Below are 26,087 nucleotides of genomic sequence, written 5' to 3' on the forward strand. Positions count from 1 at the left end.
ATGAACAAATAATTATCAGACAGCTCCTTTTTGCCCGTTTCTTCGCTGGAGGTCTGTGTGACTAGGGAGAAAGGAATGGGTCCTTTCAGCGGATTAACGAAATCAGTCAACCGCCACATTTTGTGGCTCCAAACATAACACCGACGCCCGTGGCTCATAAAGCAGCTTTCGGTGAATTCGGACCACATCTGCGCATGGAAATTAGGCAACAGCACAGCGTGCGGCACACTCCGGAGCGCTCAGTCAGGTTTTTACAACCGCGTTTATGGGAGAGGAAACCGCTTATCGTCACTGCAGTTAGCGGGAAGCGCGTTCGCCGGCGTAACATTACCGCCACAACATTCTGTAAAAGATTACAGCCCGTTCGCCCTCAAAAACTGTCCTGAGATGACAAAGAGAGAAGCTAGAGACAATTATTTTCTCCATAAAAAAGGAGAGACCGGAATGTGTCAAAAGCTCTTTAAATTTGAACGCACTCGTGTAAATAGCAAGACAGAAGAACAGGGAACTTATGCAGTTTTCAAAGGATTAGAGATGAAGTGCATACTGTAGGCCTAATGGCCCTTTGGCCAGGCAGACTTAACCCCAAAAGGCTGATCCCTCCGTGCTGTGTCATAAACATCCACCTCATTATCGTCAAATAAAAGGCAAGAGCATCTACGTCCCTACTGTCGAGACAACACAAACAGGTCTTCAAACAAGCCAGCTGTGTGGCTCTAAAGCCAGTGGCTCCTGTGTGAACAGTATCGATTTTCCCTTCAAAAAGTGAGGGCCGCAGAAGAAGGGCGAGAGCGTTTTTTTGAATGGCTCAGCACGTTCAGATCGGTCGCTGGGCAGTTCCTTTCGCCGGCCGCAGGCTCCGCACCGCAAAAAAGCCACGCCGCGGCCGCGGAGAGGGCGTCGCGGAATTAAAGACCCATAAGCCCCTCAGACAGGATATCCTGTCATGCTGCGGGTAAGCACTTTGGATGCAGCTCAAACAACCGGCCGAAAAAGGGAAGCCATCAGCCGGAGAGACAGAAAAGCCGCTCATATGCCCCAACCGGCGGTCGGCCCGGCCGATATTACTTTATGTAGCATTAGCGCAGATTTCCACGCTCGGCGGGACTCTGTTGTGCTTTGGAGGGTCAAACGTACAGCGTGTTTACCAGCACCGCTCCACTCAGGCTATTTCAACAACACCGTGAATCACGCTCGAATGAAAGCGAAGCAAGATCCCACCTCCATCCTCCCTCATAAAAACTGCAATTTGAAGGATGCCATCTGTGGAAGAAAAAAATATATATATATACACTCTGAATTCAGCCATCAGGTTATTACTTAATGGATCAGCGGACAATGGCCTCGCCCACAGAGACCTACAAGCTCACAGTCCGTACAGCATCCTTTCATGCGGCAGGCCATTTGGGGAAGCAGTTTAACAGAGAAAGATACTGCAGTGGCGGAACAGGAGGCTAAGCCGTTGCCTCTGCGACGCACTGCCACTGCGGATGTTACCGCGAGGGGCTTCGGGGAAGAGAGAAGGGGAAAACGGCGGCCATGTTGCTCGCTGCAGCGCAGCTGGACGGCAGCATCTGCACACCTGCAGCAGGGTCACAGCAGGCAGCGAATGGGCGGAACAGATTAGGGTAAATTAAGCTGACCGCAGGGTGACATCACGCAGCATTGAATTCAGACTGATGCCCCGAACGCTGTATGCACAAATGTGCATATGCACACACACACTCTCAAACACACATGCAGTCTCACACATGCACTGAAAACATGCACACACAGACACACACACACACACAAGCAAACATGTGAATGTGATTGAACACTCGTACACACACACGGACATGGGCACACACACACATACACACACACTCTCACACACACATGCACTGAGAACATGCACACACACACAAACACAAACACACACACGCACACACATATGCACACACACATGCTTAGACCAGTCCTTTGAGGTCAGCATCCACACTGACTGCAGACCCCTGCAGAGCCTGTTAGAGGGCATGGCTCAGCCACAGAAAAGGGGAACCAATGAACACGCCTGAAGGAGCTTAGCTGCTGCGTGAGGGTACACGGCGAAAGGAGAAGAGACGTCCCACATTATCAGAGCGCTGTGCTGATGTCCATTAATAACACATTTTTAAACCTGCTTTGGGAAGCACGCCTCCTGCAGCGTTGGGGGACTATTCAGTAAAATAAAGACTAAAAGACATTTGTCTAAAACATAGCCTAATATCAATTATAAATATGTCCTTTGCCTTACTGTCATTGGCATGTACATGGGGGGAGGACAGGGAGGGGGGGGGGTGTTGGGGCACTTGAAAAAAGACCTTGAACCCATTGCATTTGACGATATAAAAATGGAAATCAAGCCTGGAGGCATAGAGCATATAATCTATACTTCCATATTTCATACTCTGAGTTTCCACAAAGGCAGACATAATGTGCATTCATTTTAATTCATCTTTAATTTGCACTCGTCGTCACCAGGATAAATCTGTATGACAAATGGCCTATTAATTTTGTCCACCAATAACAGCCTACATAATCTCAACAACATGATCCACTGGGAGGAGGTGACAAATGATGACTGATTAATTCCATTTACAAAATCAGACACTGTCTTCAAGATAACAGGTCCTTAAGGAAATTTAGAGTGATTAGGAGCCACTGATATATACATATTGTATTTTGGATAGATTAATATTTTAATATTATCTGGCTAACAAAGACTGAATGGCAATAATGTAACATATTTATTCTGCGAGCAAAACACTCAGTGTACCACACGTTCACTGTAAACACTGGCTCACACTAGAAAGAGTTCTTCACATACTTGTACCTTCCAGGAAAATAATATCAATTAGGCTAATGGAAAATGATGGATATGATGAAAATGGAAAAGAACATAAATCTTAATTAGTTTTGATAATTAAAAACCATTATGATAGAAGTTTAAATTTTAAATAATTAAAGTTGAAAAATGCAACTGATTGGAAAGTTTTCTTGGTGCAGCCTCTTCACCAACCTCTCCAAAGCAAGAACAGCAAGAATAAAAGATAACCAAACTTGTATGACATTAATGGTGGACAAAACAATAGTTTAGCTTGGGCGTTTATTGAGACAAGTAAAGTTGGTTGTTGGTTGTAATATATACTGTGATGATGGATGAGAATGAACATGGATGCAGGGAATGCTAATACTCCTCATCCCTCAGATCTCTGTCCATCATTATAATGGAGAGAGAAAGATTCTGAAAAGCTCATACTTTCACACACACACACAGAAGGACATCAACCTAACACAAGCATGCTTACACACATGAGCACGCATACAAGTAGACACACACATTCATGCACCCATTCTATAGCTAAAACACAAATTGTATTCTACCATTTCAAATGATAAATTCATTAAAGCTAAGGTTTAGCAAAAACAAGAACTTTGCAATGATACGCATCTCTGGGGTACTGACAGCCACGGCATTATCCCAAAGAAATATTAACTACAACTCCGCATGAGCTCCTGGGTAAAATCCTTTCCAAAAGGTTCTATCCTTTGATCGGCTGACCAGCAGGCAATTTCAGACAACTTGACTTTCGTCCGTCATTGGCAAGGGGGATATATAAATGTGGAACGTATTCTTCCAAAAGCAGGGAATGTCTTTTCATTCCCCATGCTACATACCGTAAGGTATTGTAACGACACTAGCAGCAGCACACCCCTATTTTCTGACCTGTTCCGGACGTGGCAAGGCTACTTCCATGGTGGACATCATTTAGTGGTTGATCAGGCTCCTCACCACTTGAGGAGCTGCTGAGAAGTACAGTGTGCAACCTAGCAACCATATCCACTTAGTACGTTTGTTCATTTGGTTTACGTGTGACGTGGAGCTCATTTGCATACCAATGGGGCACCCACACCATCCTGTAAACCAGGGACAGGGCCGGTGAAAGTGAAGCAGTTTTCGAAGTCGTTAGATTTTTTTTTGCTCACGATAACTGTCAGATAGTTAATAGAACACACACCTCTAGTATAACGTGAGAATTAGAAGATTCAAGATCAGGCTTTAAGAGATGACAGCGCTTTTGTGTTTCATTTTAACGCAGTGATTATTATCTTTTCATCTCACATGCAATTTGTATGCAAGCTTATTGCCATCTCTACACTGTTTCCAGTACGTTTTTTTTTACCCTTTTGTGTTTTTCCTCAGAAGGGAGCATGCTTATTTCCTAAGTGTTCAATGAGCTTTTAAATAAGACTAACAAGAATCATGCCCCCAAGCACTTTGACTTGAGCAGAAGAAGCACAAAGTGTGGATCTGTTTACCTCACTTAGGTAACGGGAGGAGAAGCCAGTCAATAAGTTGTCAAAGAAGTTGTCAAATTCACAGCCTTTAATAAGGAATGCGTGCAAGACATTGCTGCTGGAATTTGAACTTTTCCCGACAGACACAGGAGAGCATGCTTGCAGGTCCAGTGCAGGGAAAGCAGCCCAGATACACGCTGATGCACTCATGCAGAGAGTAAGGGCCAATGGCCGCATATCGCATGTACAGCCATTGCCGTGATGTTTTTGGCTTCCAGCTTGGATGACTAACATGTCTCTCCTAAAGCCTGCTAGGCAGAGCTGTTTCCACTCAACTTCCAATGCACAGGATTTGCGGTGGAGCTATGAGTCTTGAAAATGAATTTTAAAAGCTCAGTTGGAAAAAAATGAGCATCCAGCATTTTGAACATCCATCCATCCATTATCTATACATGGTTATTCCTGGTCAGGGTCTCGGGGGGTTGCTAAAGCCTATCCCAGAATTCATTGGGCGAGAAGCAGGAATACATCCTAAACAGGTTGCCAATCTATCGCAGGGCCATTTCATACACTAATGGGCAATTTAGGGTCTCCAATTAGCCTACCTTTAGTCTCCAATTAGCCTGTCTTTGGAACATGGGAGGAAACCAGAGTACCCGGAGGAAACCCACACAGACATGGGGAGAAAATATCAACTCCACACAAAAAAAAACCAGGCCAAGATTCAAACCCAGAACCTTCTTGCTGTGAGGTGACAATGCTGAATTTTGACCTTATATATATATATATATATATATATATATATATATATATATATATATATATTTGAAATCTTCAAACAGAGCTTCTGCTTCTGAATGTGCATGGTCAGCACAGTTTTAAATTTCAGAGTTAGGCCTAACTGCTGTCTTCAGACTACTGCAGAGACATCTGGTGAGAGAGGAGCAGTGCCAACTCAGAGGATTTCATTAGTTTCCGAAGGCCGTATACTGTATGTGCTATGACAAAAGGACAGGAAGGCATACTCAAAGAAAATGTTTACTTCCTCGTCCGCTTACTTCTGCCATTGGTCACAAGCAAGAAGCTTCAACCATAACCCAAACCATAACCTCCTGACTGAATACAGAACCATGATGAGGTGGCATGGCATGCCATATTTTTTGGCTACTCTACCCATGGTATCAATGTATCCATTAAAGTACAAAATAATTTGCTGACATTGCGATTAAAAAATATTCCTTAGCTCCAGTTCCATGGAGGAAGTTGATCCAAGTTGACCCCCCACAAGAATGGGGTTGGGGGGGAGCGACCGGCTGAACCTGTGCCTTTGCTGGGAGCCTCCTGTCATGGGGGACAGCCGAACCCTTAAAACCCCAGCGGAACTAACGCGGGGCCATTAAGCTGTCTGCAGCCAGAGGGCCCATCCAGCAGCCCCACAGATTAATGGCCCTGGCATTGTGAGGGCCCCTTTCACCTCAAACAGCCACATCTCACTGGCGGAGGGTGGGGCAGGGGTGATAAACTTCTCCTGGCCGCTGCTATATCAGAAAGGAGGCCACTCTACAAATTGGCTGCCAATGGAAAGCTGGAAAGATAATATGCCAAAAGGACAATAACCATAAAAAATAAGTGCAAAGGTAAGGGCACTTTTGCTAGGAAAAGAAAAAGCAGATATAGGGTTTGAAGCACACATTACTTTTTTTGGTGCACAGTATATATTAGCACACCAAAAAATAATAATAGTCTGACTTCCACAGTTTTTTTATTTCATTTTTTTTAACACAGCATGCTGACAGTTAAAAGGAGGTTTTAAATTACACCATGCCGTAGACGTTCCATCTTAGCCTGGGAACATCAATTGACCAATCACGTAGCGGGCAGGACACATCTCTTGAAAGTCCTTCTAACAAAGTGACAGCCGTGCCTGAGAAACATGAGGACAGTTGTCACCGGGGGCATCTTCTGCCAAGAACGATTTTCACAGTTTTAATTGGCTCACTAAAGTAAGGCATATTATCACTGAAATACAGCGGATATGAAATTTACAGGTGGACAATGTCTATAAGAAAAAAAAATACATTAATTACGACAACACAAGCACATTCCTGACCCCAAATTAATAAAAACCAAGCTATTTTCCCACTGTAAGCACAGCTTAGCATGCTACATTAACCACAGAGGTTACAGCCTCACTTCTGATGACTTCGATTTCATGGTAGCCATTTCAATACATTCACTCATTTTGAGCAAGAACTAGATAGCCTGCTGACACACAATCTGGGAAAAATCAGACTAAATGGGCCTCTCTGTTTTGCCACTTATATTCTTTTCATGTTGGGCAAACTTACCCTAGCAACAGTAACCATGGTGGAGTCCTACTGTATGTGGAGGTAGACCGAGAGCACAAATCCACTTCTATTCAAAAATGACATAATGAAGAGGCTCTCAGTGCAAAAATAAAATATAAACCGGGCATATATTCAAATAGCCATCAATAGGCCCACTGGAAGAAAGGAGCTCAATTTAAAACCACTGTGCTCACCAGAATTCAAAGGTCGGTGGCAAACATGCTACCACAGAGTTCTCACATATGGAAATGGCTGAATATCTAACAGAATTATTTTGGAGGTTCTACGGCTGTGTAACTTTAGATAAAACTGTTTAGGATTTAATTGAGCGGATGCTCCTCGGTGAGGAATAAAATCTGGACAATGCTAGCAGCCCTGAAGGGAGGTACATAATAAATCGTTACCCAGGGAGGGAGAATATAAGTCAGCAGGGTTGTCCCCATTTTCATAATCCACCAGAGACCCCTCTGTTCCACTGGGCACCGGCAGTTGGCTTGTGCCAACTGTGCATTAAGCACCCTCCTCTAGCACAATGACCTCACAGCTCGACTTCAGTTTGGAGAGAAGCAGTGGCTGGTAGAACTAGCTTTAGACAGGGGGGCACGTGCTAGCCTGTGTTCTCTTGAACTGACAGAGGACCTCACAGTGAACAGGCAAGCTGATAAATATAACTGAGTATCCAGAAAACGATTTAAATCAAAGATAAAAGGTAAACCAAAAGGTGGAGATGTGTAGAGGCATGTGTAGAGTACGCTTGCATCACTGACAGTGATGTGACATGCACTGAATGTTTCACTGAGTCGCCTCTGTGACATCACCATTCCATGGCTAAAGATCCACGGTTAAAAACTGCTCCTTAAGTAATAGCATGCCCGTGTGGATTGCAATCATGGCCGTGAGAAGCCCCAAGACATTCCAGTGATTCCAAGCACAAAATAATTAGTGCAATAGTTTTGGTTTAAAAAAACAAAAACAGATACCAGACTTCCTCAAACAAAATCTCAAATCTTCCAAGAGAATGCATTTTTGACAGCAGAGGTTTGAACGGCATGTTTATCACTCATTAAAACAACAAAACAATTCAGCAGTATCTATTTTCCATGGAAGCATTCATCATCTATTCTTGAATGCATACAGAATGTGTATAAATCTAAATTATTATGATGAGAGTATGCTTGACTTTGATTGAAACATAGCTCCTGTGACATTTCTTCTTGAAGGCAAATAAGAGAAAACTGAAAGCATTATTTATGGCCATATAAAATAAAGCTACTCAAGCTAGCTTTTATCGAGCTACAGACACAGTCCATCTCAAGATCCAGTCTTTCAAAAGTGACCTCTACAGTATAGAGTATACCACTACACAGTATCCCTACCCATCCAACATCAGCGACAGTAGGCTACTCTAGTTCAGTAACAGGAACATGCAAGCACTGCCGAAGGTGACGATACTATCTTCAACCAACAAGATCAGCAAGATACAGTATTTCTCGATATGCAGTGTGGAGAGCGAGGTCTGTGGTCCAGAGCCTACCGCAGTTATACACTGTTTCTCGCACTGAAATAAAAATCAATCTGGTCAAATGTGAACCTCTCTTGTGTAAACTACAGGGTTGTGTGGGTGCAGGCTTTTGTTTCAACCAAGCAGTAACACATCTAATTCTACTAATCAAGATGCTTAGCAAAGACTCTAGTGGTTGATTGGTAGATTCTGGTGCTTAACTGTTTGATTGGAATGAAAGCCTGCACCCACAGCGGCACCTTTCAGGTCAAGATTGAGGATCCCTGTTTTGGTTGCTGTCCGATCAATTTGGCACGACAAGAATTTTTTTACTCCAAACATATGGTGCTTTACAAAGTACTGCATTGTCAAAACATCTTAGACAACTGGACGACGAGTATTAACCGAGATAACATGAAAATGATGATTATCAGGACAGCTGTTACCATATGTTCTTCACTATGTATTATACCCAGACAAGATTAGTGAATCCTGAAATTGACACACGATTCCCAGAACTGTAAACAAGAAAGAAGCCTCTCAGATTGTATATCTGGGTGTCGCGATTCACGTATCTACAGTTGACTCCCAAGAACCGTTGCGGAACCTCAGCCTATCGGAAAGGTCGAAGCCCTGTCAAAAACATCCAGTCAGCGCACCAGTGTGGTAGACAATCCCGGCGTCAACTGCCGTACTATTGTGTGCATGCGCGCGAGCACTTGTTTGTACTTGTGGTGGTTTAAACTGTCTCATAAGAAGGAAAAACAATGAATGAATATTTGGAAAGGGGTGAGTGCGCAGATAGCATTTGCTGCATTTTAATGAATGTGTAAGATTTAATGGCTAATAATCGAATGCTGTCTTGCATTGCGTGGCACCGACGACATCTGAAGTAGGCTGACGGAGTGTTTCACTACATTGACTTAAAACTTCGTATCAGTGGTCGCTTTCAGTTCTCGCTTACTCAAGCATCGCACTCAACACAGAAAACGACCAAGGAACTAGTCTGTCGCTTCCAAGTAAAGCAACGGACCTGCGTTTCCACGTTCATGTCGCAAAAAACAAGTTATGCTCGCATCACTCAATCATGTCATAGTCTAAACTATGATTTGTTCACAATTAAGTGAACAAGTTGTCCCTTTTTCATGTTTTTTTTTAACGATGGGGTCTTACGTATCTAGGCTATACGTATCATTCAGGTTTTCCTCTGAAAATACTATATCTTTGCAAAGCGAACCCATCCGCGACATTTGCGTGCGATTTGACAGCAGATGTCCCATACCTGTGATCGAAATTATGGTCCAATAAACTATGCTAAAGGGGCATATCACACTGTACACTTAAACCTGAAGTTAATACTCATTTTAAAACAGAGTTTACCAATACTGTCGATGCTAGGAATTTAGACAGCCCTTCGCTCTATAACAGTATCCGCGGTATGCGACCAAACATTCTTCTCCAGTTATTTCTGCACAGCCTGTTCGTGTATTATTGAAATATAAAACTCGACAGTGTTGTGTAAAGTGAAGCGTTCTGTCAGCATATTTCAGCCACCGATATTTTTTAAACAGTTTCTAATATGAAATCGCAGGAAGCGTGACCTGGCATGTGCTGTACTGTCAATTTAATTAATTCCCATATGGCACCCGTCTGCTTTGAGAATATAACCCGAACCGACTGTGGATGATATGCCATTTCCTTTCAGCAATTTAAATAAACCTAACCGGGACACAAATGCTCTCAATTAAACGCATAGTTAAAAGTCATCTCACACTATGGAACAAAAACAAATAAACATCCATGTAGCCTATATAACTTCCAGTCTTTAATTTCTGCGCTTGTATATAAACTTAAGTGCAACGTCTTGCTGCCATAAATATTAGTTTGATGCAGTGATGCATTTTCCAAACTAAAGAAAATAGAATCATGCGGTTTGGCGTCATACGCATCATCTTTCGTATCAGTTGAACTTACCGAAAGCAGAGTAGATGAGTGCACAAACAACAGGTATGGCACTGGAGGTGAGTATGAGTCTCATTGTATGCTCTTGGTTTTGGAGTGTTTTGTTTTCTGATGAATACTTTGAATTCCCAAAAATGTCTTTCGTCTTTTTTATCCAACTTACGTGGAAAAAATAAAATCCAGATTTAGTAGGAAGAGATAGCCATAGAACTATTCACACCTAAAGCTATGATCATTTTTATGCACAAACCCACACAGCCGAACTTTGGAAACTCCAAAACATCGAGTCAGTTTCGGAGGCATAGAGTCCCAGCATCACATCGGCTCCAAACGTGCAGCACGCATAGACATCCTACAAATGCATTTCCTTTTGGTCGCATATTCCCCTCGTACTTTATTAACATGAAATCAAAGTAGTCGGCTCGTACTGCGCTTCAAATATTTTCTGCTGATCTAGATGAGTTGTAGGCATTCGTTGCAGTCTTGGATGTTGAATTGACACTACATATCCGAGCAGAGATTGCGAGTGAGTGAATTGGGTTGACTTTCGGCCTCCGTACTCGCGCTCGCCCGTTCGATCGTTCCTGATTTGAATGAACATCGCCACGAGACCCCACTCACGAGCGTCAATAGCACCAGATCATAAAGCCCACCCCCTGATTGCCTTTGCCAGAGCAAGCATTGGTTTTTTAAAGAGACAGTGGTTTGATGCACGGAGAACCTGTAGTGCAGAGCTGCAGTTTTTACTACTGATATTCCTCTGTTTTCATTTTCATTTTCAGTTACATTTCACTAGTTGCAATGACTTAAAAAACAAGAAATATCAAGTCAGAAGCACATTCAAAAACAACCTGAAGCGCAAAACGCAAACATGCAACAAGAAAAGAATAATCAGAGGCCCCGGAGTGCAACATGCAAACACACATGAACTAGTGCGACATATAAAATAGAAAGGTGGCGTGGCGTTCGGTATGTTTGTGTGTTTCACTTCAGGACGGAGTTTCTGCGTTTTGTTTTTGTCATCTATTTGCGTTTTGCATTTGAGAGCCCGATATGCACTGCTTTGAAAGCAATTAAGACTACAGACGTATATTTATTTGATGGCTGTCCATCTGAGAACACCTGCTTGCTATTGTATTCATTCGATCACAAATCCATTGATATTCAGTAAGAGACTGTTTTCTAAATGTTGCTTATTTGAATTTTACTACATTTTAGTACTATCTGGCGATTGACATTATTTTACAGAGTTGCTCATGAGCTCATTAAGCTATTGTTACCAAATTAACAAGCTAGTGTGAAAACAAGTCAGCAAAAGGGCAAATATTTTTGCCTCTTATTTACATTTAACCCATTTAGGAGTAGCTAATTCGAGTAGGCTTTATCCAGTATTTATACTCTGTATCTGCAAAACAACAGTTTTAATATATGAATTTGTCTTTTGCATAATTGTCCACTAGTTAGTTATCAGGTAACTACATGAGTGATATAGTTTTACATCTCCTTTGTGACTTGAGTGTGAAAATATGTGGCTCATGTGTGAGTGTATCGGAGGAGTGTACATTTCTGCAGCCACTATATACATTTTATCTGCTGTAGATACAATACATTACAGGTGGTACAGACATTTTTCTTTGGATTATGTTTCTGTTCAAGTGTTCCCTACTCCTCCAGAAAATGATACAAGACCACATCAACTTGTGTACCTCAGATCAATGGCCCTCCTTCTTTGAGGAACTCAACAATGCCCTGGTTATACCACTTTTGAGAATATACAGCATATTATCAGTGGAAAATATATCAATGGAGTTGTCATTAGAATCCAAATAATTTGGACCTATTTTTGCAGGTATGCTTTCAGAAAAATGGAAAAATAAATGTGGGTTTTCATTAAATGGTTTCAGTTGTCAATTTTATGAGTTGTTAATTGCTCATATTTATTGGAGTGACTTTGATGGGTGCTTAAGTGCCTCATTAGGCAGGGGTGACTATGTAGGTGATGAGAAGATTTATATGAGTGAATATCAAATTTAGTATAAATAAAGACAAAAATACATGATGAACTAGCATTCCCTGTCTATCAAGAAAATTTGCTCTGTGATATGGTGAGTCTAATCAAAGCAGTGTGTATGTGTGCGTGTGTGTGTATGCGTGTGCGTTTTGTGTGTGTACGTGTGTGTATGTGTGTGCGTGTGTGTGTGTGTGTGTACCTTGGCTAGTTTGCACCACATTTGCTTTCTCCATGATTACTATCATGTCTCTGAATCATGAAAAATGTGGTTGCTAGGAGGCAGTAGCTGTGGTTGTGGTTTGCAGGCCAGTTGACCACATCGTTACGCTGGTCCCCAGTGGTCACCGGAGAAACAAAGTGAGAGTGTCAGTAGTACTGCAGCCGTACTAGGAAGCAGTGGACTCAAGTAATTTTGAAGCGAAGAATATCAGTTTTAAAGGGCATCACCCAGATTACTGTCAATGAGTTAAACCCTAGACGTACAGAATTATATGCTAACATCACAGACCCGCTGATAGAGTGACTGCCATGCAGAGCTCTGTTACTGGCCTCAGTCAGCACTTAAGTGTAACTCACACATATCTGAACCTACATCATGTATAAAGACAGCAAACATACAAATACTAGCGAACATAGGACTTTCTTCTCTTTCAACTGCACTTAATCAATGCGCAGTAAATGGCATTAGCATACTAGCTCCCTGTGGGCGAACATGGGGGCCGTTTAAAAGCGTGGCAAGTGTGGTGATCTGGGCCGGTCTGGTTGCTATAGCGACTCCACCAGTTCTGGGCTGTGGCAAGCTGGCTGAAGTCCTGGGATGCAAGTCTGAAGCTTGGATTGCCATTCCTGTGGACTCATCCTGACGATGCAACATTCCCATAGAACACACACACATGCACATATACACCATGTGTGTAAGTGTGTGTGTGCTCCCTAAACTTTATTATGAATGGGGGCAAGAACATTACAGACGAGCTGGGATTACGTGTGGTTCAAAACCAGAGAACGGGCACGAGCGTATTCAGGCATTAAAAGAGGAATGGGACAGAGTCCTGAAGACAGCGTCTGCAACCTGGCGCAATGCATGTGTCACATGCATCCCGCTTATGAGCGTCCCACTGGTGGCTGCGCGTGCTATTAAGCTACGAATTGCACTGCAGACCCGATTTTGATCAGTGCTCTCAATGACAAATGTTTATCAGCACAATGCATTCGCATGGGTCACGTCCTCTCAACATCAGCGCACCTGCTACAAAACAGTAGCCTATGTCCTTTCCAGATTACGATTTTGTGCATTTATTGCAGGTGCTGCATGAGTCATGCCTTTCCTTGCGTGCTAGATGCACTGCGTAGTGTCCGAGTTATCGTGCGGCCGTGATTTCAAAACAGGGAGACGTTTCAGTGGAAAGGGTTTCATTAAAATAAAAGCCGCTTGGCCACTCCTCGTCTGATCAGAGGGGAAATGTTATTGCACTCGAGGAATGAGTCAGCAGAATGACGCCCTGGCAAACTCAGCAGAGACGCAAGCAGCATGATACGGGCAAAATGCAAGCGGTCCAGAAATGTTAATGTGACAGAACCAAATAATAATCAAGGCAACAATGACCGCACATCTGAAACACAGTTATACAAACACAGTTATACATCTGTGTTATGCCACGGAGGGTTCCTGGGTCCTTTGCTGAATACACCCTACAGTGCTCAGTCAATCACTTCTGTGACACTTCAGTGCAACTGGGAGTTGTGCGAGACAACCTAATCCAAATACTGTCATACTGTAACTGAATGCTGCATACTAAATGTCAATATCATATGTATAAAAGTTAATGAGCGTGAGGTTTGATATCTCAGTGTATACTGTATGTATCAGTTTTGCCCTTGTAGGTTGAATAAAGTGCTGTGTTGTATTGCACTGGGTACTGTATGATTCAGTGCAGTCGCATTGCAGTGAGGGCACATCCTTTCTCCCGTGTTTTATTTCATATAGACAGAGCAGGGTGTTAAATTACTTTTTACACAACTGGGGAGCATGCACTTATTGTAGTGCTTGTGGCAGGAAGTCCAGCTGCCTGTCTTATGCGTGCTCCTGTTGTTCGTTCTCATGCGCATGTAACTTGATTACAGAGCTGATAAATTGGAGTTTTAATGGCGTGAAGCATAATGCCACGTCGCCTCGACAAACCGTCAGATCCATTATGAGTGACGTTTGGTGTCAGGGGAGGTCCCCTTGCTGCATTATTTCTGACCCGGTGATCTCTGATATCTCAGCAGTATTAGCAAGTGCAAATTATCCTGCCATTTCCTCATTGTCGTACTGTAGACCAGGAAATGAGATGAAAGAGGGGGAAAAAATCCCAAAAAAGTTACGTAAAATACATAAACATTTGCAAAATGAGCCAGTTAAAATGGACCTGGTCAAACTGTGATGGAACCGCAGAATGTAAAGGATTAGGTTAAGGAAAGCCTTCTCTCTCCACCATTTGAACCAGCTTCCACAGCTGCTTTTGGTAGTAAGTCACCCTGAGCGTGAGCTCCTATAAATTGTCATGCGATTACACGCAGTTGCCTTCCAATGCATTTGCAATGAAAGCATGGGAGTGACATGCGGATTACTTATGCCGAAGCAGAGGTTCTTTTAATGTAGTCAGTGGCACAGTTAGATTTACTTCCCGCTGGTTAGCGCGGTTGTCATTAGCGCCTGTCTGGCCCGCTTTCCCAGAGCGGAGGCGATTGGCAGGGCATGCTGGGGAAATCACCCACTTCCCTGCTGGAGGACGTTGCAGTGACGCGCGGGCCTATACATCCTGTACATTTTTTTCCTCATAAATTGGGGAGGCGGAAAGCGAACTTATTTTGTTCTTGGGGGAAAAAATTATTTGGCCTTTCCAGGCTTCCGTACAGTAAGGGAAGATATTATTTTTGACATTTGGCTTGCCATTTGTTAGGAGAATGGAGCTGACTTCCCAAAAGAGCAAGTGCATTACCAACTCTTCCAAAACACAGTTCTGTGGCCCAGACCTTCTCCTTGGCAGCTTTTCTATGAGCTGAACTGCTCGGGATCACCTGATGTGTTCAAAGCATGGTCAGTAAGGGAGTGAAGATTCAATATGCGTCTTGATACAAGGTCTACAATACAGGAAAGTTGCACTCACAGCCATTCAGTATTACTTGATTTCATTCATCTTCAGTCAGATTCAGGGAGTTCCATCAGACAGAGAGACATGTCACCCCGATATTTTCTTAGGAATTAATTGCTAGGCTTACTAGTATGCCTAGCAATTAATTCCCTCAAAAGTTGTCTCCTCCAAAAGTTGAAATGAAATTTATACATATGAATTTTAGCCAAGTGACAATTAACTGGAACTCATCAACCCCTGTTTCCAGACTGATGGCAACTGTGTAACTACAGTATGGTTACTACTGTTAATGGAATATTGCATCATTAACAGAATTACTGAAATAGCATGCTGATATCACTGTCACCATTATATTTGTTTGTATGTACACTAATGGTTGGTTTATAGTTTTTAGTGGATTTTTTGAAAACATTCACTATCAAAGGATTCCAATTAGAATGCAGTAATTATAGGACAAAACTGTCTGTTCACGAGTCCTTCTTGCTCTAGGGGGTACCGTCCCTTTAAGAGGGTGCATACGCTTTGTTTTAGATTAATTGATTAAGCAGGTGGCGTGTGGGTTGGGGGATACTGGCAATCTATCTCCTCATTGATCTGCCTGGAAATGAGATTCACTGCAACCCTGCAACGCATCCCTTCCAGGGAGAAAGGGGACACAGGCTCACAGGGGGGGTGGGCAAATTTCCTGTTTCACTTGAACACTCCTCTTTTCTTTTTCTCTTCCCCGCTCCTGTCTTTCTGCGCTTTGTCTACCCTCGTTTTCTGAGGGGACGCTGCATAATTGGGGGGCTGTGAACCCAGGGACCCCTCTGTTTTTCTCTTCGCACCTCTAAATGGGTCTGAAAATTGGGGGGGGTGCGCACGAGAGCCCGATATTCCGCTTTCTGTTTTCCACACAAATATGTAGATAAGACAGGCGGGTGAAATTAACCCCTTTTCCTGACAAAAGGTTGAGCCCATTCGCGGGGAACAAAGGGAGCTAGCTTTCGCTGCTAATTACTTAATATTACCGGGCTTTCCTAGGGTGTCCACACACTCCTTAGAGGGCCAACACAAATGAAAGTATCCTTTTGTTATGGAAATAATGAACTGACTGCCCTCCCCCCCAAAAACAATGACGGAACAAAGAAAGATAATTATTGTAGGATATCCCATAATGGGTATGTTGTCTACATGCTGATTCTAAGGACTGGTTTTGGCTGATGCCTTTGATGACCACCTTCAGGCTTTTTTTCTCTTCTTTTTGACAGATATGAAGGTTATTCTAGTGCGACTGTCACCTGCAAATTCTGCAGGTCTACATTAATGATGTGCTTCCCATTCTTTTCCTCCTTGAACTTCTCCTGATAAAAAATGGTCGTGCCATCATTTTCGCGCGTGCGTGTGTGTGTGTGTGTGTCGGCTCGGAGATGAAAAGACTTCATCCACCCTCACAGTCAGATCCAAGTGGGGAGATGGCAGCAATTACGACCCAAGCTTTCAAAAAGACCCTGTGTGGACGGCCAATCTGGCATAGAGGCAATTTTAGATCCCGCACTTTCACAGGGACAAAGAATAACACCAGTGGCTTCTCTGCAATAACACCATGGATGGCTCTCTCAGCATCCCACTGCAGCGCTGGCAAGCTCGCAGTGAAAGCATGTATTACGTTTGGACAGTAAATTGGATATTGCACTTGCATTTGGCCATCAGCACAATGCGCTTCCAAACTGATCCAGGCTCAGCTCAACAGATTAGTGTTTATAAAAATTTAAAAAAATGCTGGAACTGTTTCGGGATTAGTGCTTGGAGCAGAATCTGTCAGACTGCTGCCATTTTACTCAGAATTCTCGCAAGCTGAGATGGAGAGGGAAGGAATGCGTAAGCCAATTAGATCAGGGGATGATTATGAGGTCACCCGAGTACAGATGGGCTGGGGACCCCCTTATCTTTGAGTTGAGTGTCATGGAATCTTAATTGGCCGCAGTGAGTCAGGCACTCGGTTTCATTCCTCCCTCCACCTCCACGGTGTGGAACATCTCTGTCACACATAACTACCTGTAGATAGAAACTTCTCTGAACCTGTAGCTCATTGCCTTGTGCAGGCAGTGGGGTCCATGAGCTTTCTGAAATCGTGCCAGATATTTTTGGCAAACCTTCCTGCCTAAGACCCCCGATGGCTATCCTACCTCTTCTGCAAACTGCTGCATATCAGTGTTACCAAGAAAACACCACAATCTCACACAAGATGATATTATACCTTTTCTCATAATGCTTTGCTGGGTCCATGGGTTTCATTTACGGGGAATCTGATAAATTGCACACAAGACCCTTTCCATGGTAATAATATACCATATCTCATGAAAAAGCAATAAACAGGTCTATAGTGCTGTGCTTATATCATTTTCTCTATAAAAGTTGACACTATTCAACACGAGTTTGTTATCATTTTTGGGGAAAATTTTTGAGTTGCATGGCAACCAAACTCTTCGCTGACAAAGGAGCTTTTTTCCCATTCCCAGTGGACAGCTAAAGCATCCTTCTGTGACCTCCTTAATCCTCCCACCGTACCAACACACACACACACAGGCACACTCACACACACACTCACACACACACACACAGGCACACTCACACACACACTCACACAGACACACACAGGCACACTCACACACTCATACACACACTCACACACACAATGCACACACACACACACACACATCACACACACACACACACGCTCTCACAGGCAAGCACACACACACAATCACACACGCAACAATTTATTCCAGAGGCAAAAATAACACTCCTTCACCAGAATAAGATCTGGCTGGAGGGGGTGAGAATATCACAGCTGCGAGAGGCCGTGTGGAAACATACTCACACTGAATTGTGGGTAAATAATGACAGAGAAGCCAGACTGATGCAGCCGTGCGTCTCTTGGGGGTGTCTTTTATACTGAAAGAGTGTCGACCGGCTCCTAATGGAAATTGCGCAAAGGGTCTGTGGCCTTTGCAGGAACCAAGACATTCAGACTTATCAAAGCTCTTCTTCATCCAGACTCTTTTGGCACTTTGCACATTTGTCTATTTTCTTCACGTCATCTACAGTAACACTCAACTCTCTCTCCGCGTACAAAAAGGACATTTGGGAAGGCACCAAAATTTTAGCCCTGGCTCTTGGATGCAGCAAAGAATCCCATTAGAGTCCTGTTGTTTTGGCCTGATTCACTCATTCACTCCAAGTTAAGGTAAGGGCTAAGTAAAAAAATCTCTGTAGAAGTTATAGTAAGTTCATGGCAGCAGAGTTTCCAGGAAGTTACTGTGCGGCTTGATTTTTTACTGTATTTTGACCACTGGAGTATGGTACTGTCATGTTTATTATACCAAATAAGTTACTCATTTAGTTTTGGACATCGTATTACAATTTATTCTTCTTACTATATTTGACTTGCACAGTCTACCACTGCGATTTTTGTAGAACTGTTAATTAATGGATACAGTGTCCAGTCTAATACTGTGAAACTGAAAAGTGTCTCTTGTTGATACCATTTCGTTTTTTTGATATGCAGATTTTATAATATGAGAGACAAGGCCACACTCATTATTTCTGTTCTGTTTCTTTCCAGAAATAACAAGGTGTGCTTTGCAACATTGTGGAGTACAAATTAAAATAATATATACAAGGCAAGGGAAATGCAAGGAGAGAACTTTCAAATTTACAAGAAACACATGGATGCACACAGGATAGGTGATTCTGCACAATGCGCAACGAGGTTAGACATTTCCCGCTGTGCAGATAAGCAACAAACCGACTATGAATAAACAAACCTACTACAAATAATCAATTTTTTAGCACAAAAAAAAAATGATTCCATAGTACAAGGACTCAAATGAGTACTCCAATAGCTCTGATCAGTAATTGTAACAATAAAAAGTGGAAAAAGTACTGTGGTTTCCCACATTCTTGATATATTTCCCACAAGGTAACATAAAGTGCAGCACCACACTGGACGAACGCAGCGCTATACTGTGACCTCAGGCATGTACTCCATCACAGAGTCAGACGGTTCACGGTTAGGTTAGGGTTAGGGTTGGTGGGCTTGGTGCGAGCCTCTGTTCCGCTGCTGTGCTCTCTAGTTGCTGTGTTTCGTGCCCTCCTTCCCTCTCCGGACCCCCCTCCCTGAGCTCCCTGTCTGGACCCCCCTCCCCGGACCCCCCTCCCTGACTCGCTGGCTTCCTGCCCTGCTTTCCCACACTCACGTCCCTGTAAGCGCGGCTCGAGGAGAGGGGCTGTGGCCCTGGTTCTCACTTTAATGTCTCCTCGGGTTTCTGGTCCTCCAGCTCGGGTTTCTCTTTAATTCCAGGGCTCCTTTTGGCTGGGGGGCGGGGGGTTGGGGGGGTGGGGGGGGGGGGGTGTGCTGACCAGTCACTGCATCCCCGTCCTTTCATTTATCGCACCACTGGCACATGCTGGGACAGGCAGTGACATCGGGAAATGACAGAGCGCCTGAGACATAAGACTTGGGTCTCCTCGGGGAAATAGAAACGTGGCTTTCAAATTAGGCTAAGTGTCTGAACGCAGTTCTGCATTGTGCTTTGGTGGTTACTGTGACAGCTGAAAATCTTTACACAACAAACCGTGGCAGCATTTAGAACATCTGATGGATGATGGGACATGGGGCAGATGTTCTTTTTTACAGGGGTCCAAGACATCACCAGAATCTATCAATTTTATAATTATCAACACTCAGAAATGATTCCCTAATCAGTACTGAAGATGCCAATGCTACCAAGTTTTTTTTTACCATTGTTTGCACAAACAATTTCATAATTGAAGAGAAAAATCTTTCATCTAAAATCCAATACGTCTTGAATACAACAGGACAAACGGGACACACAGTGAAGGCACAGTAAGTATTGTGCATTAAGAGAACAATGAGTCCTTTAACGGCAAACTGATGTGTGAATCGTGTGTGCTGTTTCCACCACACCTGTTCCGTTCCGGGCAACAGCAGGTAGACGGCGCAGAGTTCAAAGGTCAGCCCCACTAAATATCAGGAAGAAGGATCAAAGCCAGGAGAGCTGACCAGGAGAAGCAAACAGCGGTGTCGAATTACGCCTTCCCGCCGCGGTCACGTACTGGGCACAGCGCCTCTTTGACTGAGCACAGAGCGCAGTTAAGCTACAGGAACACGTTCAGAAGAAGCAGCACCGCTCTAGGCCTGAATATTTGGCATTGATGATGACATGAGCCATTTTTGTCGCTAAATAATTGACAGGGGGAATAATGTATGCTAATGATATGTATAATTATGAGGAGAAAGCTCACTATTTGAGTGCAAAAGCAGTGGGATCCGCACGCCAGCTGTTTTCCTCAGCGCTGTGGGGTTTTTTTTTACGTCTTTTAAGTCTGAATCTCTCACCGGGGACCGTAGCCCTTCCAGGGAGGAAATCGTGGGCAGAACGGCGGGAACGTGATCGACGGGGCGGTCACGATCACGCCGCGAAGAAGGGAGCTTCGGCGGCGGGAACCTCACCCTTTTCGTTCAGTGTCCTGTGCTGGGGAGGCACCAAACGTACGGATGGACCGTGCACTGAGGAGCCTGGAAGCAGTGAGTTCAATAACACTGACTCACTGACTCACTGACTCACTGACTCACCAACCACGATTGCACAATATCCAGTGACACTGAAAGCACTGGTGTACGGAAAGAGGACATATACAACGCATGTGTGTATGTATTTTAGCCAGTCATGGAAGAGCCTTGTATGTTCAGGTACTCCAGCTGTGCATAAATGTGCATTTTCACTTCTTTTTGGTTGTTGTTACTGTCACTACTCAGCATGGACATTTCTCAAACACAAGGGTTTTCAGCTAGGTTTAGAGTCATCAAAAACACAACTTTGGTATCGTAAATTTTTCAAAGTTATATCTTAAATTGTCATGTCTCAAGGATACATTTCCAAGTGTTTTGCTTTGGTTGTCCTCATACCTCACTCTCAGCATTCAATAAGAGTAGATTTATCAACCTGTCCTGTCAGGCAACGCATTTACAAAACCCAGTTGAGCGTCACAAAAATCTAGAAAAGAAAAATCTCATTTCATACAATGAATCAGAAATGCATGTTTTTTGAAACATGGAGCAAAGAGCAAGTGGTGTGTCCAACCAAACCTTTTCCCTGAGGTTTTCTTGCATTCACCGAAGCACCTCAATCTAGTTTTATACAGACAGGGGGAAATTGGAGGTCACACAGACTGCATATGTTCATCGCAAGGCGTGCGTGCAGGTCGGTTTGTGGCAGATTTCCATTTTCTACTCTTTCGCCGCTGCATAGAGATGTGATCTTTCTCTGAAACATGGGGCACCACTGAGACTCAGCGCTAAATTCCTTGCTTGCCTTGAACCCCTGAGACCCAATATCTCGTACTGATGCTTTGGTTCTTAAAGCTGTTTCTTTGTGTTCTGAAGGGGAAAGCCAGATTAAGGCAACCCTTCCAATACCCCCCCCCCCCTCGATCCCACCCCACCCTCCCAATACCCCCAGCCCTGCTAGAACAATTTCAGAGTCATTAGTTGTAAATCTGCATGAGAGATCAGGATGTTGGATTCTCGTACTAATCAGGGCTTTCAAACCAGGAAGAAAATGAAACAGCCCCACCGGCCACAGCTCTGCTGTCCACTCCTGCATAGCTGACTCCCCCGCCCCCGAGAGTGCCCCCTCTCCTAAACTCACCGTCCTCTGGCCCAAATCAGCAGCCCCTGTACACCAACCCCCGGCCTGACTCTGCTACTGCCTCCGCTTGTCTAAAATCCTTCATCTCTCCATCACTACTGCAATGCACATGCCCAGTAATCCTCTAACTCCACCCCTTCTCCCCCATCTTCTAAGCTAAGCTAAGCTAAGCAAACACCCCTCCCAAGCAGGATTCCCATTATAACCAGGCTCTAAGGCAGAGAAAAACACACATTACTTCAGATGGCAGCTAAGAGAGACGTGTGGGCGGCGCTGTCTCGGTGTGCAGTGTGTGGCTGTACTGTGAGACACACTCAGTACAGTACAACTCCCACTCACACTGTGCTGACGGTGAGACACAAACTCAGCTATAGCAGCTGCTGTACACTCACCTTTACCCTGAACAACGACTAGAAAACATATTTCCATAACCATGGCCGAGTTTGCTTTCCATGAATGGTCCACAAAGCAAAATGTTGCGTTATATTTCATTATGCGTTCCACTATGGTATTTCATATAATTTACGGGTTGTTTGCCAAAAAAACAACTGTATTTTCCTTAATGAAGACCACATTTTTGGTGATTTCTATAGGAATGATAAAGGAGTATAGTTAATGCATCTGAGCACAATACACCGAATGCATTAAATATAATTTAGATGCACTGGAATGCTTTTACATTTTTTTTTACAGTTTGTTTGGCACAGACCTGTAGTCCACCCTCTATGAAACAGTATTTCATCTAAAAGTTTCAAATAAAAGTCTGTGCCAAGTCTACAAAACGATATTAGTTTTCAAACTGACATAGTGGGCTTGTTATGTTTAATAATGCGTATAGAAACAAAAAAAAAAGAAACAAAGGAAAGAGTTTGAAAGTGAGAGGAGTGTTGCCAATCACGTAGCCCTTGAGGTAATATAACCCTAGTCTGAAAGGTATAGGTACGCTACAGCTACCGACAGCTATTTTTCTAAAAATACCCCGGTAATTACAGATAATTACAACGTCATCAGGACTGTAGCGTTCAGACAATGGAACACAAAAAGGCTGCTGATTATGCCCATTCTAATGCTCTTTAAACAATACAAACATTTCCATCCTAATACTCGGCTATTCGTTTGGTACTTTGCTAAAAGTATATAATTCGTTTGTGTTTTAATAGCCGACAGAATAGCCTGTTGATTTGTTTGGTAATTTCATTGCGCTGTAATTTAAATGTTTAAACATAAGTCAAAATGGCAAATGGGTTGGGCTAGTCAGCCATTAATTGTGTTTTAGTGTGCATGCAGTTGTTCTCCATTTCCCTCCTGAGCATTATCTGTCAATTGTCGTTTTTTGGCCAAATCTCAGTTGTTTTACCACTGTGAATGATAAATGGGAGAAGTTACACACTTGATTTGTTCATTATCGGATCGGATCTGTTCACGTTTGATGATGCATTGTTATAGGTTTTGGTCTCATTATGGACAGTTGCTCCCGCTTTTTTTATGATTTCCCTGTTATTTTTAGTGCACTGTTTGACGGTGAAAAACAGCTTTTATTGTTATGATGCTGTGATGTATCGCCCCAGACAACCCTGGAACCGCAGCGGCCCTCCCCTCAGCCAGCCTTCTTCCAGACTCCCCGGCCGTCTGGGAGGGGCGGTGGAACGGGTCTGCTCGTTTCTTCCTCCTGGACATTTTCTGTTCTCCCCCTTCAACCCACAACCCAATCTCTTCTTTTGAATTCCACACTGAGACTGTTGCTAATCCCAGTAAACTGTTTGTTGTAGTTCTCTACCATCCACCAGGCCCCCTGGCTAACTTTCCTACCAAGCTGGACGTGTTGCTGAGCTCATTACCAGAGGATGGGATTTCATTGGTTCTGCCCGTTTGATTGCAACATCCACCTGGAGAGTTCCCGGTCGCCTATCTGCCTGCACCTTCTCCTACAGTATCACCACACCCCTCCCATCTCTTGAATCTTCCTCCCGGTGAGCTGCTGATACTGCTGCTTCCTCAGCCCTCTCTTCTCTCTCTCTTCAACACTCGATTCCCTCTGTCCTTCTGGTCACCGGTAATGCAAGGCTAACCTCTCCTAGCCCAAGGCTATCTGACACCCTCTCAGCTAACGGGACCTCATTGCGAGCAGCAGGGAGGAAATGGCATAAATCGAGTGACCCTGCTGATCTGTCCAGCCACCACTCCCTCCTGTCTGCACCTCCGTCCTCTCTCAGTCCAGCCGAGGTTACATTTAATCAGCCTGGAAGTGAGAAGTCGTCCTCAAGCCCACACAAACCGTCTTCCACTTTCTCATCACTGCTAGAGCATGATCTTCCCCACCCTCATTCAACCCTCACTGTAGATGACTTTGCCACCTTCTTTGATGGAAAGGTTACCGAAATCCCCTACTCAGTTCAATTCAATTCAGTTCAATTCAATTTTATTTGTATAGCGCTTTTTAAGTCCTCTGAGATGTCCTCCAACACCTCAGTTAATCCTCTCCCCAGGCAGCCCTCATTACTCACTAGCCCTACCCTCTCTCTCAGCACTCTCACCTCTTACACATGCTGACCTCTCTCGACTCCTCTAATCCCCCTGCCTGACTCCCACCTCCCCGGATCCCATCCTCGCACCCTCCTCCAGCCCATCTCTCCTTGTGTCCTCCCACCAACCTCTTCCCACGTGAATGTGACTCAGTTTACCAGATGTGTCCCTGCAGTCTGAAGACAAGCTCCCTTCACCCCGCACTTATCGAATGCACTGTCGTCCCCTCAGTCACCCACAGTTACCGGCCTGGCTGCGTTTAACCAATTTGCACCTTTTCTCGCTCAAAGCAGTCCTCCAGTCTGGCTTCAGAGCCGGCTGCTCCTCAGGGTCAGCCCTCCTCTGCAGAGGGAGCTGCTATCGCCTCCATTTTAATCCCCCGTGAACTCTCAGTAGCTCTTCACACAGCTGACCGCTGCCTCCTGCTGTCTTCTTCCCTGACATCTGTGGGGATCTGGGGCACAGCTCCCAACTGGTTTGCTTCCTACACCGATAGCCGGGGGGGGGGGGGGGGTAGGGGGGGGGTGCTTTTCGAGGCCTTGTAACCTCTTTGTAGGTGTTCCCCATAAACTAAAGGGCCATATCAGGTTTTTAAGAGTTCTTCATCCACATACATTAATGCTCCTGAAGACTCCTTCAATAAATTTAAGCACCCACTGCACTACCAATTCATAAATCTCTGAGCCTTACTTTGAGAGGGCTCACCAGCAAAGCATGATGGGATAGTATGTTGCACAGAAACAATGTGCGGCTGCACTGTGCCTTAAATAGAGAAAATGTCTTGTGCTTTATCCGTAACTTTGAAGTCTGATATTCAGCTTGAGGACAAAGCACAGCGAGATTGAATAGATGAGCTCATTTGTGTGCCTGCGACTCAGAGACTCAGGTTAAGTAAAATAAAAACCGTCGGCAGCGCTCCCCTCAAACTTCAAAATGATGAGCCTCTCATGGGCTGAATAGCCCGTTCCACTCAGAGAAGGTCTTTTCACCTGCGATTAAAGACAGACACCAAGCAGCAAGAATGTCTGAGTCAAACTTCTGTCTGGCATTCCAGTCAAACAGGAAGGTCTCCTTGGATATAGACCTCAGTTTCCCTCTGCCTCAGTACAACACAGTAGGATAAGTCCTTCCATTTTCACATTTTTTAACTCTGCCATTCCAAAGGATGCTTGTGTGACACCAGTGCTAGAACTGAGTAAACTTTCTTAAACTTAGGGGTTTAGGGACCTAATCAAAAAGGAAAATATTTTCCCTTGTAGGAGTAATTTACTTGCATTTACATATTTATTTAATGGTATGTTTTACACTTTGAGATGGAATAAACCTGGTCTGGTTTATACATCCTTGTTAATACTGACATCATTATTAAACATGTGTATTGATGCATGCCTTACAGAGTGCTGAAATTTAAAGACATCATGGTTTAGGCATGCCATCGTGTAGTCGTAAGGTCGGCGTTGGATAAAGTGAAATGTTAACAATGCTATTGTACCAGGAGTCCACTGCTACAGGGCGGCCATTTTGTATGGCCTGGAGATGACCTTGTTTGGGGACCCCTGGCCTTTTACA

The 26,087-nt window shown here is 43.9% G+C and overlaps 1 protein-coding gene across 3 annotated transcripts in view; it reads right to left on the bottom strand.

Annotated features, from left to right (window-relative positions):
• Nucleotides 1-26,087, bottom strand: part of LOC135236089 (roundabout homolog 2-like) — a 124,952-nt gene that overhangs the window by 63,465 nt on the left and 35,400 nt on the right. The window contains exon 1 of one of the 3 annotated variants that reach the window (XM_064302272.1): nucleotides 10,144-10,832. The exons of the other annotated variants lie outside the window; for them this stretch is intronic. Coding sequence (XP_064158342.1) covers nucleotides 10,144-10,207 — 64 coding nt within the window. The 5' untranslated portion in view covers nucleotides 10,208-10,832. Of the gene's footprint in view, nucleotides 1-10,143; nucleotides 10,833-26,087 lie in introns of those variants that run through there. 3 annotated transcript variants of the gene reach the window in all.

Source organism: Anguilla rostrata, chromosome 12, assembly GCF_018555375.3.
Source record: "Anguilla rostrata isolate EN2019 chromosome 12, ASM1855537v3, whole genome shotgun sequence".
Taxonomy (NCBI): Eukaryota; Metazoa; Chordata; class Actinopteri; order Anguilliformes; family Anguillidae; genus Anguilla; species Anguilla rostrata.